Source organism: Myotis brandtii, unplaced genomic scaffold (assembly GCF_000412655.1).
Source record: "Myotis brandtii unplaced genomic scaffold, ASM41265v1 scaffold32, whole genome shotgun sequence".
Taxonomy (NCBI): Eukaryota; Metazoa; Chordata; class Mammalia; order Chiroptera; family Vespertilionidae; genus Myotis; species Myotis brandtii.
This window is the reverse complement of record NW_005362269.1, coordinates 14,279,881-14,295,848: the sequence shown is the minus strand read 5'-3', so window position 1 is coordinate 14,295,848 and position 15,968 is coordinate 14,279,881. Positions and strand designations below refer to the sequence as shown.

General features: G+C 53.2%; 1 protein-coding gene across 1 annotated transcript in view; it reads right to left on the bottom strand.

Annotated features, from left to right (window-relative positions):
* WWC1 (WW and C2 domain containing 1) overlaps positions 1-15,968 on the bottom strand; it is a 126,668-nt gene that overhangs the window by 21,142 nt on the left and 89,558 nt on the right. The window contains 8 exon segments of the mRNA XM_005870618.2: positions 1,451-1,542; positions 3,737-3,889; positions 8,552-8,744; positions 9,904-9,990; positions 11,364-11,447; positions 11,857-11,965; positions 15,044-15,126; positions 15,128-15,577. Of these exon segments, the coding sequence (XP_005870680.1) occupies positions 1,451-1,542; positions 3,737-3,889; positions 8,552-8,744; positions 9,904-9,990; positions 11,364-11,447; positions 11,857-11,965; positions 15,044-15,126; positions 15,128-15,577 (1,251 nt within the window).

Here is a 15,968-nt window from a genome sequence, read left to right as displayed (position 1 = left end):
AACTGAAAGGTCCCAGGTTCGATTCCAGTCAAGGGCACATGCCCGGGTTGTGGGCTCAATCCCCAGTGGGGGACTTGTAGGAGGCAGCCGATCCATGATTCTCTTTCTTCATGGATGTTTCTATCTCTCTCTCCCTCTTCCTTCCTCTCTGAAATCAATAAAAATATATTTTAAAAAAAAAAGTTAAAAATGCTGCCCTGGCCCGGTGGCTCAGGGCACATGCCCAGGTGGCGGGTTCGAGCCCCAGTCAGGGTGTGTACAGAATGCAACCGATCAATGTTTCTCTCCCTCTCTCTCTCAACATATCCTCAGGTAAGAATTTAAAAAAAAGGTAAAAATGATTTGCCCAAGGTTACACAAAAAAATGATGAAGCTAAGAGTGAACCCTTGCATACATCACTGTTTCTTAAGGTGTAAGAGACCTTTCTGTCTGGTTACAAGGGATTAAAGGGCCCCGAACTGCACAATGAGAAAGCTGTCTCCGCTTCGCTCTCTGTCAGATTACATCATGGAGGGTCTCCACCACTAGCTGAAACACTGACCAAGCTTCCTTTCTAACAAGGGGAGGGGAGACTTCCGGCTTAAAACGGTAGCCAGCAATGCACCTAGCTACACTTTAATGCCCTTGTTTTATTTTCATTACATTTAATTTTCCACGGTCACTATATGAGGCAGGCTTGGCCTCCTCAGTGTCCATTCCCACTTTCTGCCTTACTAACAGAACCCTGATTTTTGTATCCAACTGAACAGACCTCGATTCCCAGCTTCCCTTGCAGTTAGATAGGCCAACTGGCTCATAAGTGCTTTCAGGAATGCTCCCCGGTTAAGAGGCACAAGGGCACTCTTTCGTCCTCTTTCCTGATGCCTGCCTGATGGCTGGTGACTCAGCAGCCACTTTGGGCTATAAAACAGCCTTGATGATGGAGGGCCCACCGTGAGGACAGCGGAGCAGAATGAGAGAAGGTGCCTGGGTTCCCAGTAGCACCTTGCAGCTAACAGATGAGCCTTGGATTGCCTTCTCCCATAACGAAGAAATAAACTATCTGTTTAAGACTCTTATTTCTGCTCTGTTACTCGTGGTCAAATGCAATTCCTTACTGAAAAAACCTCCAAATTATGGCACATTATACTTCTTTTCCACTGACAGTGGTATACAGCTTAAAAAATTTTAAACCAAAGTAAATGTAAGCACTTCCAGACAAACTAATGACATGAGATGTGAACTAGCGTGAGTGCTTCATTGAACACAAACGACAAATCAGGACGGGGGTTTGGGAACCGCTGTGCCGGACTACATACTGCCTTGCTGCCTGGACAGAGCCCGTGAGGAAGCAGGTTCTGAGTCTTCCCGGGGGACACTCTCCTGGTGGCGCCCGCCTTCAGGGAGCTCATCCCTGGGCCCACGTCCGAGCCAGATCAGTTCCCGAGGCCCAAGGGCACCCCTGCTTACCAGCTGTCTCCCAGGTCCTGGGTGCTGCTCCTTCCCTCCTGCCTCTTCTCCAGCTCCACCGCTGTCTGTTCCAGCAGAGTGGACACGGCGTCCTGTGGAGACAAAGGCCGATGGGTTCCCTGGCACACTGTGGACGCCGCCCCTCCTGGCAAGAATCGGAGCTTCTCAGGGTGTGGCCCTCCCAGTGCACCGAGTGGGTCAGCAGCTTGCCCCCAGGTCACATATGTTGGAAATACGTTGGCTCTTCTCCCTGCAGTTCTCCTGCAAATAACCCTGTGTGTGGACAGTTTTGGAAGACAGCCCAGCCCGGTAGTTGAGGGAGACCAAATTATAGGCCCCTGGTTGTAAGGAGATGACAGTACAGCCAGGGAGACCATCACAGGAACCATCGATTACAAAGCAATGTGATAGGGACCATGCCAGACGTTAAGGATTGATGGTTGGGAACAGAGAAGCAACGGCAAAGTCAGCTTAGGGGGGTGCATTCAGGGAAGGCTTCCTGGAGGAAGAACATCTACACTGAATGGTATCTCCAGTGAAAAAGCTGGTGTGAGTTAAATTATTTAACCCCTCAGACTCCGTTTCCTAATAACCTGTGACAAAGGGTTGTTATGAAGATTATACGCATAAGGTACGCAAGAGTGCCTAGCACATAAAGGCACTCAGTGTCTGCTAACAGCAAAGCCAAACTGACCTTTTCTGAGCGCAGGGTTAATTGCAGATGCGGTTGGTAGTATAAAGCCAGATTGTCTTTTGGCAAAGGAAAGAGGAACTAAAATCAGCCGAAGGCCTGGTATGTGCCAGGCACTGGTAAATGGCTTACAAGTAGCATCTAACTGAACCTTTGCAGCCATCCTGGCTGGGAGAGATTATGATTATTCCCTTGAGGAAAGGGAAAGAGAAAACGAATGTGCCTCAGGCTAATGTGACTTATCCAAGAACAGGCTCTAGAAAGCAGAGGGGTCTTGTTGTTAAGACCTTTGCCAGCTCATGGTCACATGTTTGGAGTGCGGGAGAAATGGGTTTGCGATATAGCTTTGTTGCTTATTAGATGTTTGTCCTTAGGTAACCTTTCTGAACCTTGGTAAACTGTACATAATCAGGACAGTGCCTGATAAAAAAGAAAGTACAGAAAATGATGATGATGATGAAAATGAGGAGGAGGAGGAAGAGGAGAAGTAGACAGATTTAATTCTGACCCTTCTCCCTAACTGGGTGACCTAGCCCATCCGCTCCACTGAAATTCTAGGCAGTGACTGCCCAAAGTAACCAAGTACTGATGGAGGGAAGAAGCATTACAGAGTCCCTAACACGATCTCGGGGACCCTATTAAGACCCCATACACTGCATCACTCTGTGTTCAAGGGCAACTTCATTGCTCAACAGAGCCCTGGCCCGTCTACGTGGCCAGCGGATGTGGGCTTTCCAAGTGCAGGAAAGAGTTTAAGGACAGTTCAGAGGTGAAAGCGTACCGCACTAAAATAAACATATGTATTTTTTAATTTAAAAAAAATGGGCAAATATAAGATTTTTCTTTATAAGAAAAAATAATAACAAAACAGACATCACTGATCAAGTGCTCTTTACAGGCACTTCCAAAGCTTCCTAACAACCTTCTCTGACCCAGATCACAAGTGTAGAAGCTGACAGGTGAAATGACGGACCACCGTCACCCAACAAAGAAAGCTCCAGTCTCTTGCCCTGGCGTGGCTCAGTGGTTGAGTGTCAACCTATGAACCAGGAGGTCAGGTTCAATTCCCCAGTCAGGACACATGCCTGGGTTGCAGGCTCGATCCTCAGTGTGGGTGTGCAGGAGGCAGCCCATCAATGGTTCTCTCTCATCATTGATGTTTCTGTCCTCTCCCCTTTTCCCTTCCTCTCTGAAACCAATAAAAATATACTAAAAAAAAAAAAAAAAGAGAGAGAGAGAGAGAGAAAAAGAAACCCCTCACCCGTCTCCTGGCTGTTCTTCCCATGGTTTCCCTCTGCCTCTTACAGAAAGCCTCCGCTAGGCACATAGTAGGGTCTCAATAAAGGCTAATTTTGTACCTTGCACAGTTTTTTCTTTTCTTCCCCAATTCATGTTTAAAATGTGGTGAGTGAAGGTGTTCACCACACAAGTTGTATCAGGGCAAGGAAAGCACAGAGGGGAGGGCACAATCGGGAAGGAGAAAGCTGCAGGTGGGGGAGATCTCTCCTACCCTGTCCCCTCCCCCGCCACCCCCCTCCTGGGAGAGGCCACTCCCTCCAGGGGCTGCCTGTGCTGGAGGGGGCCCCCCCGCTCACCGTGCTCTCAGGCCCGGGGGTGGGGGCTCGGGCTCCCCCTGGCTTGGATTCCCTGCTCTGTTGCTTCAAGTATTTGTAGCTCAGGAGGTTGTACCAGCGAGTCGACCTCTCCCCAGACCGGCACACCTCAGCCAGGCTGATCTGGGCGCCTCCCTGTTGAGGAGGGAAAAGGGAGAGTTAGGAGCAGGGGCGACAAGGAGAGCTGGGGAATTTGGCTCCCGTATGGAAAACATCACTCCGGGTGGGACAGAAGCTTCCGGGGCGGAAGGGAGGGCTAGTTGTTGATCATTTCCAACAATCACGCATTCACGAATTATCCATTCACTGGTTTGCTCATTTGCCAAAAGCTTATTAAATGTTTATCTCTAGGTACTGAAATGGAGAGATCCCCAGGCTAGATTGTTAAAGAGAAAAATAGGATAATGCAGAACAGAATACATAGTGTGCCACATTTTCTATAAGAAATATTTGAGGTACAAGGGGGAGTGAACATGATCACATGATCCTATGTACAACAAGAAAAAATGGAGCCCGGCCCGTGTGGCTCAGTGGTTGAGCGTTGACCTATGAACCAGGAGGTCATGGTTCGATTCCCGGTCAGGGCACATGCCTGGGTTGTGGGCTCGATCCCCAGTGTGGGGCGTGGAGGAGGCAGCTGATCAGTGACTTTCTCTCATCGTTGATGTTTCTATCTCTTTCTCCCTCTCCCTTCCTCTCTGAAATCAATAAAATATAAAAGAAATAATAAAATATAAAAGAAATAATGGAAAGAGAAAAAAGAAGCCAGTGAATGTGGTTACCTATATAGTAGGTGGTGGGACTGGGTGGACAGGATAAAGAGAGGAGGATTTCTCTGTAGTAAACCTTTCTAAACAATTTTTCTTTGAATCATATAAATAGATCCCTTAAGAACAAAACAAACTACAACAAATCAACTGAATAGAGAGGAACCGCCATCTAGTATAAATTACATCTTACCTTCAGAGATGATAGAATGTGAAAATGACGTGTACCCTAAAATCTGTGCTATAGACAGATGTTAGGTGATGAAAGTTGCAGGGAAAATAATACAGGGGAAGGGTATACGAGGGGATAAGAGTGGATGGGGCATGTGATTGTCCACAGGGTGGCAAAAAGACCTCACTGAGCCCTAGCTGGTTTGGCTCAGTGGATAGAGCATTGGCATTCGGACTAAAAGGTCCCGGGTTCGATTCTGATCAAAGGCACATGCCCACATTGCAGGCTCAATCCCCAGTAGGGGGCATGCAGGGGCAGCCAATCAATGATTCTCTATCATTGATGTTTCTATCTCTCTCTCTCCCTCTCACCTTCCTCTCTGAAATTAATAAAAATATATTTTAAAAAAAAGGACCTCACTGAGGTGGGCGGCACGTGGGTTAAGCCCAGAATGAGGCAAGGGAGTGAGCCTTGTCCATCAATATTTCGAAGAGACAACAAGTGCGAAGGCCTGGAGGGGGGAGCTTGCAGGTGTATTCAAGGGCACCATGAGGCTGGAGCAAGCCTTGGGGCTGAAATCCAAGATAACAGGAGCAGGTAGAAATGGGGTTAAAAAAAAAAGGTTTTGTGAAGCATAGGAGAAATAACAGCATGTTGGTCTATTGACCGGCCAGATGCGGTGGAGGCGGCAGACCTGAAGACAGGATGGAGCAGAATCATGGTGGCCGTGCCGTCCCTGAGAGAGAATGGCCAGAGATGGGGGTGGGGAGGGCCCATCCCTAGAACCAGGAGAAATGGTAGAACCCACGAGACCAGCTAGAGGTAGTGGGAGCTGTGGGAACTCTTCGGGTTCCTTCTAACCTCTCACTGAGTGAAGCCAGGGCCTCGGCAGACCTGAAGACAGGATGGAGCAGAATCATGGTGGCCGTGCCGTCCCTGAGAGAGAATGGCCAGAGATGGGGGTGGGGAGGGCCCATCCCTAGAACCAGGAGAAATGGCAGAACCCACGAGACCAGCTAGAGGTGGTGGGAGCTGTGGGAACTCTTCGGGTTCCTTCTAACCTCTCACTGAGTGAAGCCAGGGCCCCAGGCCCCACGGAGGGTGGGGACGGAGCTGCTGGAGGCTGGAGGAGAGAGGGCAAGAACTCAGCACTGGGAGGAGCGGGGAGGGAACTGTCTATGGAGACGAGAATAGTGCTGAGCATTCTCGGGGCTCACGGGAGCTTCGAGACATGATGACAAAGTGACGTCACCCAGCACAGCTGAGTGCTTCTCCTGTTGCGCAGGGGGAGAGAGTGCACTGCGACAGACCTGGGGTTGTGGCACGCGGGGGTGGCAGGGGGAGAAAGGGTGGGGAGCCACCGTGCCGGTTATCCACGGGCCATGAGTGGGGCCTGGGAAATGGGCTGCCTTCACAGAACCTGTGGCACTGAGCTCAGTGGTCGGGGTGGGCAACCAGGGCCCCACCGGACAGCCTGTGACCCGTTTAGGCCACGCTAGAGCATCTGATAGGACTGTGGCCTGCGATACTGGGGAAGGCAGGCCACATACTCCCCCAAACCCCTAATCTGGGTCTGGGACATGAGAGACACGCACAGTGATCCTGTGAGAAGTAGGACAGTGCGATGGCTCTGCACAAGGGACGTGGGATCTGTGTTCACACCCAGACTCCTCCACCGACTCACTGGATGGCCCGGGTAGGTTACTTAGCCTTGATCCCTTATCTGTCAAACAGCGGTAATCCTAACGCTGCTTCCCAGGGCTGCTGTGAGGATGAAGCGAGACACTGCACACGAAGTTCTTAGCCCAGCACTAGACACACGGACACACTCAGGATGGGCACTACTGTGGCTGGCGGACGAGATGGCTCAGACTCTGCAAATGCAGCGGTGAGGGGGCCTCTGCGTGGAAGCAGACAGCCCTCTCCCCTCGTGTCTCACTTCCTCGCCTCCTCCAGCCACCAGAACACGACAGCCTGACACTCCATCTCCCCACAGGATACGGAGAAATAGGCCTCTCATTGGCTGAGGATGGAGACAAGCCACGGTGGGATGAGCGCTTGGCTGCTGCCATGGCAACCGGCACTGGCCAGACATCAATTAGGGAGGAGGAATAAAAGGCATCCAATTAGGAGAAGAAAACAGGACTGAGTCTCTGCTCATCTAGGCATGGCCAGGGCTGCGGAAACACTAGGCTGGGGGGAGCCTGGGCTTGAAAAAGCGCTCTGCTGTCACTCAGCGTCCTCCATGCCTGCCACACCCTTCGGTCACCGTCCCCACCTGTGGGCTCCAGGGAGCATGGTGCCGGCGCTGAGGACACAGGGAGGGGCTGACCTGGGTGAGCTGCACAGGCGAACCTGCCTGGGTTCTAACTCTGCACCTGCCACCTCCTGACTGTGTGACCTTGAGAAAGTCCTTTCTCCTCTTTGTGCCTCAGTTTCCTCACTGGTATAATAGGACCTATTTTATAAGACTGACTGAGAATCAATAGAGAGAATACACGTAAGGAGCTTAGCCCAGGGCCTGCCACATAAATGCTGACTGTTGCCTAACTGTCGGTAATAATGACAACCGCAGATGCAGTGATGTACCCAGCTGAGGAGGGACAGGAACCAGCTTCCAGGGAGACTCTTCACCGCTCTGCATCCTTGCTATGGCACCAGCAGTGCCAGCATCTCCTGGGGGCGTGTCAAAATGCAGAACCTCGGACCCCATCACCTCGGACCCCATCACAGACTTGCTGAACCAGACTCTGCATTCTAACCAGAGCCCCGGGTAACCTGTGCGTGTCTCTCACCAGTTTGGGAAGTGCTGCTTTAGCACCTCATTTAACCCCCAGAGAGCCACCTGTCAGGTAAGGAAACTGAGACTGAGAGATGAACTGTCTTAGGAAACTCAGGGCTGCGCAGGGAAGCACAGGGCTGGTGACAGCCTCAGGGCCAACATTCCAAAGCTGCGGCCCCCAATTCCCCGGCAGACCAGGGTTTCACAGCACAAACACGTCAGGGTCGGGGATGGAGAGCAAGGAGGTTCCCCACTTCTCTTAACTCATTTGTGCATTACAACAAGCGCCTGAGTTAGCTTCGAAGCCCCATTTTACAGATGAGAAAACTGAGCAACATTTCTATGTACTTGGGTCAGCCTGGCTCTAGGGAATGGCTTTCCTGGAACACAAATGTACCCGGAGCTACTTCCTCTCTAATCCTGACTTCTGCCAATGGGGGGAGGAGGGGGAGGAGGAGGAGGAGGAGGAGGAAGTTGGAGGGGCTCTGCTCCAGGGCGTGGACTAGCAGTGGCCCCATCCAATGAGAACCTACTGTGTGCCAGACACCTGAGTAGGTGCTTTACATGAACTGTCTCTTGTAATCCTTATAACGACTCTTCTAGTGGGCACAAGGCAGGCATTACCATTTGCATTTTATGGATGAGAAAACAGTCTCTTGTAATCCTTATAACGACTCTTCTAGTGGGCATTACCATTTGCATTTTACGGATGAGAAAACTGGACCAGAGAGGTTAAGTAACTTGCCCAAGGTCACCCAGCTACACCGCGAGTGGTGAAGGTGGGATCTGAGCCCCTGTATATGTGTTCTCCTGTAGTGCCGCACGGTAAAGCCATGGTATGCGGCTAGTTATCGTCGAGGTCGTGGCATCTTAAAAAACACTTTCAGGGCTGTCACTCTTCTGTGAACCGAGCTCCCCCACCCCCAATAAGTCTGAGAGTGCTGTCTGCCCGTGGAAAGGTCTCTGCCCAGAAGCCCAGCTGAGCCTACAGCCTTTTCTCCAGACCTTCTCCCTGAAGAACACGATGCACCATTCCCCAGAGGACAGACAGACAGACAGACAGACACAGCCCTCACCAGGCAATCCTCCGGATGGCTCTGGTCAGTGGTACAGACGTCGACTCTTAAGGTCTTCTGGTGAAGGGCTGGGTAGGACATGGACACCCAGAACACCTCATTGAACACGAGGGCGTCCGAGGCGTCCAGAGGCCGCGTCCGGAACAGGCAGGTGGTGCTTTCGGAGCAGGGAAGGACGGCCACACGGATGTTCCTGGAGGGAGACAGAGACGCAGGAGAGCCCGGGTCAGCCCAGGTCTGGGCCTGGGGTGTCGGGCTAACTGCGTGCTGCAAATGCCAGAGTGAACAACTGTCATTTCTCAGGTCGTCACGCAGGTGTGTGTGTGAAGGATACTGAGGGCCCCTAAGGATAACGCACTGCTCTTCCTCCCCCTGAATCTCCTAAGTCCTTAGGACCTCAACGCATGGGGAGCCTGAGGCCAGCAGCGTGCAGAGGTCCACGTGCAGGACCGACGAGGCTGCTTGTTACCACCGAGGAGCCCTCATACCGCTGCTGGTAGGAAGGCCAAGTGTGACAACCCCTGCGGAGGGGAACGTGCCATCCGAACAAAATCACAGATGCATTTACCCTTGGACCCAGACAGCTCGCTCTTAGGCTCTCTCGCCCAGATACCTGTGGGAGGACCAATGAGCTATGCAGAAGGTTCCCCATCCCGGTGCTGCGTGGGTGAGCGTGAGACAGAAAACCACCCCCGGGTGCTATCCCATCTTCCTTCTGCTTGGCCGGCTTTCCTCCTGCCCCCCTCCTTCCCGCATGGCGCACCCCCGGAGGCTGGCTGGGTGCAGACCACAGAAATAGGAGCTCCTGCTGCTGTCGTCAGGGCTTAGGGTGTAGCGAGAGGAGAACAGGTAGGCAGACGAGCTCAATGAAACAGAACCCGTCTGCAGTGAGGAGCCAACAGGCAGAGGGTAGGTATTTGCCGGATGATCCATTTCAGGGAAATCCCGACAGAAGCACAGGAATGGCGCTGACGCTTGAGGATGGCGCGCCTGTCTTTGCGGGGAACACCTGAGCTCAGAGCAGACAGAAGGGGCCATGGCCACCTTCTTCACGGGGCCTCAAGTTCACAGGGGCGGGGATTTGCTCCCTGGCCCATAATTCATGCTGGCACACGGTAGGTGCTCAGGACGTACGTGTGAAGGAATCGAAGGGTCCAGAGGGCTTCTCATGAGAGCTGGCGTGTTTGCCACTGTGCCTGTATCCACATTCACTGCCTGACCCTTAGCGTCAAGGTCACAGGCATGAAATACCAGCAGTGGGTTTACGGAGGCCGCTGTCCGAGCAGGAGAGTGACCCAGGGATGGCTGCGGAGAGGAAGACACACACTCCACCTTGTCCGCTAGATACTCACACTTTCTGGTCCTGCTGCAGCAACAGGGCAGAAAGGTTACTCAGCTGGACGATTAATATTGCAAACTGCTTATTCTTCTCGTCATACCTGCAAGGAAAAGGGGCACATGGAGCACCTGTGGGTAACGCATGTGTCTCTCTCTTTTTTCCTTTAAATATGTTTTTATTGATTTCAGAGAGGAAGGGAGAGGGGGAGAGAGATAGAAACATCAATGATGAGAGAGAATCATTGATCGGCTGCCTCCTGCATGCCCCACAATGGGGATGGAGTCCGCAACCCGGGCATGTGCCCTGACTGGGAATTGAACCGTGATCTCATGTTCATAGGTCAATGCTCAACCACTGAGCCAGGCCGGTTGGGCTGTCTCTCTCTTAATAATCACAGACGTGGCTGCGGGCAGCTCTGGAGACTGTGGTGAGTCAGATAGCACAGGCCATTGCTTCGCTGCTATGCAGGAATGCAGGAGCAGGGAAGGACGAATTTTAAAGGGAAGTCAGAAGTTTGTGTGAAATTTCCTGATACTTAAATATTGGCAATTAATTCTTATTAAAAAAAAAATACTGAGGCCCTGGTAGGTGTTGAGACCCTGCAGAGAAAGGTTGCCAGTTTGATTCTCAGTCAGGTCACATGCCTGGGTTGCGGGCTCAATCCCAATCCCCTGTAGGGGGTACCAGGGGGGCAGGGGATTGATCCATGTTTTGCTCTCACATTGATGTTTCTCTCCCTCTCCCTTCCTCTCTCTCTAAAAATCAATTAAAAAATCTGTTAAAAAGATATTGAGGCCCTGGCCGGTGTGGCTCAGTTGTTTGGAGTGTCATCCCCTACACCAAGAGGTGGTTGGTGGGTCCGATTCCTGGTCAGGGCACATTCCCAGGTTGTGGACTCGATCCCCAGTTGGGCCACATTCAGGAGGCAACCAATTAATGTGTCTCTCTCACATCAATGTTTCTCTCTCTCTCCCTTCCTCTCTCGAAAACCACTTTACTCTCACATCAATGTTTCTCTCTCTCCCTTCCTCTCTCGAAAACCACTTAAAAAAAATGGTTAAAATGGCAAACTTTTTTTAAACAATTGAGGCCATCCCCCATCAAAAGAAAACAAGAACCACCCATCTGGGCTGCAGCTCCCAGGGGGTGACTTCGGTCCAGATGGCGGAGACCTGGTTGAGATGCTGCGACAAAAGCCACAGCAGCGAGAGGCAGGAAGGGCTCCGGCAGGGGCTGGCTCTGCCACTGGCCCGCGCAGTGAGTCGGGGCACGTAACAAGGTCTTCAAGACCTTGTTTTTCTCTTGTAAAATGGGTGCTGGGAGGCAGCGAAGGGTGGCCCCTTTTCATTAGGAGTCCACCCTGTCAGCAGGTCCTGCTGCTCTGCCTTCCTCCCTGGGCAGCGGGCTGGGCAGATGCTGCCCAGGAGGAAGAGGCCTTGCACAGACCCTCTGTCCCCTCTCCCCGATACTTACTGCAGGGCAACCTGAACCCGGGTTGCTCCCACCGCGTCTGGCTCCTCACTGTCGAAAGCAGGGGCTTCTGATGATGCACCGAGTCTGGAAGGCACGCGGGAAAGAGGGGCGTCAGAATCCCTTGCAGCGACCTGGGCTCTGTCCGGGAAGGTGCGGTCGCTCCTCAAGGAGAAAAGGTTGGCAGGTCTGCTCAGCCCCCCTGCACACCCTGCCTTCCCACCATCGCTCCTGGTCTGACTTGAAGGGGCTTCCCTTTCTCTAGTACGTGCTCCCCTAGTCTTATGCCCCTTAATGGCGACCACGAAACTAGCGCTCTCCCAAATCTGAAGCGCCCCAGCCCTAGGAGGAGCTGCCCTGCCTGCATCTTTGGTTGCTGGGGGAAGATGGGGTCCCCGGGGCATGCCCTGCTGTAGGGGATGCCCCTCCCACACATCTTGGGGGCCCAACATCTGCGGGATCACAGTTTCAAGAGACCCAGGTCTCAGGGACCCACCTTTGCACGGAAGCCTCATACACGCCACTGTCCCCGGCCACGGATTCATCCGACACGGCAGCCGAGACGCAGGCCACTTTGAGGCCACACCCCTGGGCCGTCTTCACAGCTGGAGGAAGAGGTGGGAGAAGGGTGGCAAGGTGGGGTTCAGAACCAGGGCACTGCCTTTGCAACACACACTTGAGATCCATCCATCCTCTGTCCTAAGAGGGTCCTGACAAATTCCAACCACCTGTGAACGCGACAGCCAGGTGCCGCCTTGCTTCGGGGTGAAGAAAGGGTAGCATCTGATCCTGTGTTTGACGTCTGGGTGAAACTGCCTGGGTTCAGTTCTCAGCTCCACCACTTACTGCTTCAAGATACTGAGACACTGCCCGGCCAGCATGGCTCAGTGGTTGAGCACTGACCTGTGAACCAGGAGGGCATGTTTCGATTCCCGGTCAGGTCACATGCCTGGGTTGTGGGCTCACTCCCCAGTAGGGGGAGTGCAGGAGGCAGCCAATAGGTGATTCTCTCTAATCACTGATGTTTCTCTCTCCTCTCTCTCTCTCTCTCTCTTTCTCTCTTTCCCTTGCTCTCTGAAATCAATAAAAAAATATATTTTAAAAAAAGATACTAGAACACCGATGTCACCACCGATGTCACGTCTGTGAGCCCCGATTCCTCATCTGTAAAATGGGGAGAATACTCACCTTGTAGGGCTGTTGGGAAGACTCACTCCGACATTATAGGGAAGCTTGTAGCATAGACTGGTGTGGGGAAAGCGCTCTACAAAACCCATTACCTCAGTCCTTACTGCGATGACACCCCCATGCCTTCCGGGTGAATCCCTACACACCTGGACCCTCGGGAAGGGCAAGGGAGGGGCGGGAAGGACGGAAGCATTGGCTCTCCCACTCGGCCTGTCCCATTCCACCCCTAGCTCAGCTCAGCTCCCTGCCCTTGACGGAGGCCCTCAAAAGTCTCTGGGGCGGGGGGGTGAAGTGGGGGCAGACTGGAGAGACTGGGGGCGAGCAGGCTGGGGAAAGGGATGTGGTGGGAGCCTGGGAGATGCAAGCAGCCACCTGGGGTGGCTTTTCCAGCCTGGGGCCCACACCTGCTGCAGCCTGCAGACCTCCTGTCTCCAGACCCCCACATCTCCACCCTCCGCTAAACCACTTACGGAGATTAATTTGTCTGCTGACTGAACGGCAGCCCTAATCCCTTAACCTGCTTAGCGTCTGGGCTCAGCCTGGCATCGATCGCTATAGGGAGGTTCTGGAGGTGGCATGACGGAAACGCCATCCTAAGAGGGGCTGTCTCTGGCCCACGGCCCGAAAGGACACTGTGGGGGCAGGAGGGGAGTCACTCCTGGCACCTGGCTGGGGTCTGAGTGTCGGCTGGGGTCAAGTGTTGTTAGAGGTCCCACCTGCACCTCCTCTTCAGGGACCAAATTGTCTGAAATTGCCACCTGCTGTAGGAGGAAGCCTGCTTTTATTCTGTCTGAGAGCACACAGCATGACCCCCTTCCTGCTGAGGGAGCCCAGGGGTCTCTCGGCTCCTCATCTAAGGAAACTCACGCAGCAGAGCCTCTAATTAACTAGGGAATCTGGCTCTCCCTTGCACACAAAGGGATAATTCTGGGCACCGCATGGCCCTCCTGCCCATTCCCGTAGCCTCGATGCTCAGATGGGTCCGGCTTCCAGTTGGCCACTCGAGGAGGCAGGAGCAGGCACCTGAGGCAGACAGAGCCGGCACCGGCTTCACGTGGGTTCCAGGCGGGCCTGGCGCCCATCCTGACACTCCCGCTTCCTAGCTGTGACACTGACCTCGGACAAGTCGTGTAACCTCACCGTGCCTCACTTCTTTCTTCTGTTTTATGGGGATAGAGCAGCACCTACCTCAGAGTTGCTGTGAGGCTTAAATGAGCACATATGCATAACAGTGTCTTGTATACCTGCACTCAGTAAGTCAGAGCCAGGAAAGGCCAGAGCTGAAGGTGAGCTTACTGAGCACCTGCTCAGACCTGACCTTCACACCCAAGGTCAGGCGGGCACAGTGGGGCCAGAGAGCGCCTAAGTGTCCCAGGAACGAACACCCTGGGCTACTTCGCATGCTAAGAGGAGAGTGACAACAAAGATGTTGGGTTCTTGGGTCAAAGAAACACCCATATTCCAATCCTTGCTTTCCCGCTTCTGTGTGTGTGGGGAGGGGGGCCTACGGCAAGTGATGTCATCTTTCTAAACTGCTGTTTTCTCATCTGTGAAGTGGGCACAATACAAATAAGCTATTGCACCCTATAAATCACATCGCCCACCTTTGATGCACCCCAATAAATGTTAGCTTGTTATGATTTATTACACGGCTTTCTCTCAATAAGTCTTAGCTGCCATCCTCAGCATTGCCTTCTGTTTGGGACATTCCAACATGAATCTCAATCCGCACCAGTGTGTTCAATCCGACCCCATGCAGAATGGGAGTCAGATCACATTCCCTGGCTGCAAACACTCACATGGATCCCCACTGCAATTAGGATAAAACCCAAACTCCTTCCCACAGGCCCCCAGGCCTTCCGGGACCAGAATCCCCCTGCGTCTCCAGCCCTGCTGGTGACCCCGGTGCCTGGCACCTCCTGCAGACCCCTAGCTCTGGCCTCAGAGACTTGCTCTTGCTTCCCCCAAGGCTGGCTCGTTCCCCCTGTGGAAGCCCCGGTTCAAGGCCACCCTCCTTCACAACCCAACCTGAAAACCTCCATCACATCCCCTAGTGTAATTTCTTCCCAGTGCTTTTATTGGCCTGGTTGTACAGTAACCGCCTGGGCCTTCCTTTGCACAGACGCTTTATGGGAGCAGGGACCCGTCTGTCCTGAAGACTGTATCCCTGTGACTAGCCCAGTGCCTGGCGCATGGCACCTCTGCTGAATGAATGGATGAGCCATGTGCATCCATTCGCACAGGCCTGGCATTTCATTTCAGTATGTACTTAATGATAATTACCTGCTGAATGAATGAATCCACCACAGAAAAACCCTTAGCCCAAGACGTAGAACATGTAAGTACACTCTACTGAATGAATAAAGAAATCCATAAGCCCTATGGTATGACAATGATCATGATTATCATTGCGGTCCGTGCCCAGGCCTGAGCACAGTTCCCCCCTCCCTCCCTCCTGGAGGCTCCTACCCTCCCGCTGTGGTTGTGTTCTCTACCTTGGCCCAACTGCTTGCCCTCCATTCCGGGTTCCTCCAGCTGGTACCTCTCCCGGCTGCCACTGCCAAGGCTCAGTTCACAGAGTGGCACTCAGCTCCGGATCTTCAAATTCCAGGGGGCTCAGGAAGGCGTCTCCAGCCAGGAGGGGGTCATCGATGAGAGGGGAGCAGGGCGGGGACGGGGAGGAGAGGGAGGAGCGTGGAGACAGAGAAGTCATGGACTTCGGGGTGCCGGTCAGGGAGCGCAGGGCCTGCAGGCGGCCGCCCCCCTCGGCCCTCTGGGTCTTGGCCACCTCGTCCTCGTGGATGGTGGTGATGTAGCCCGAGGGCCGGAAGCCCGTGGCCCCCTCCAGGAGCAGGAACTCCACCTTGCTCTGCAGTTCCGAGTCCAGCTGCTCGAAGGGGTCATAGTAGAGGTCAGTGAAGCTGGCGGAGGCGGAGGAGTCCAGGCTGGAGGCAGCCAGGGAGCCCCGGCTGGACGTGAGGGACCCAGGGCTGCTGCCCGAGGACAGGGACTGCATGCTGCTCGAGAGGCTGGGGGCAGAGAGAGGATGGAGGGTGAGGACACACGGAGCGGCTGGGACAGCCGGGACGTCCTGCCCAGCTCTGAAAAGCACCTAAGCAGTCAGAGTGCATGATCTCGCCGGACCCTCCTGACAGTCTCCAGGGTAGACCATGCACCCCCGTTTCACTAGAGGAAACTGATACCCCGAGAAGGCAACCCAATCAGAAACTGGCAAAGCTGGGATTCAAACCCAAGCCAACTGCCTTAAAGCTCATTTCCCCCTCTGTATCTCTGTTTCCCAAACCTCCGCTGGCTGCTTTCCATTTTCATGGTATTTTCCCATATTTGAATCTAGCCCGAAATAATATGTTAATTCAAATCAACTCTGTTATGCTTTAATATATATATATATATATATAT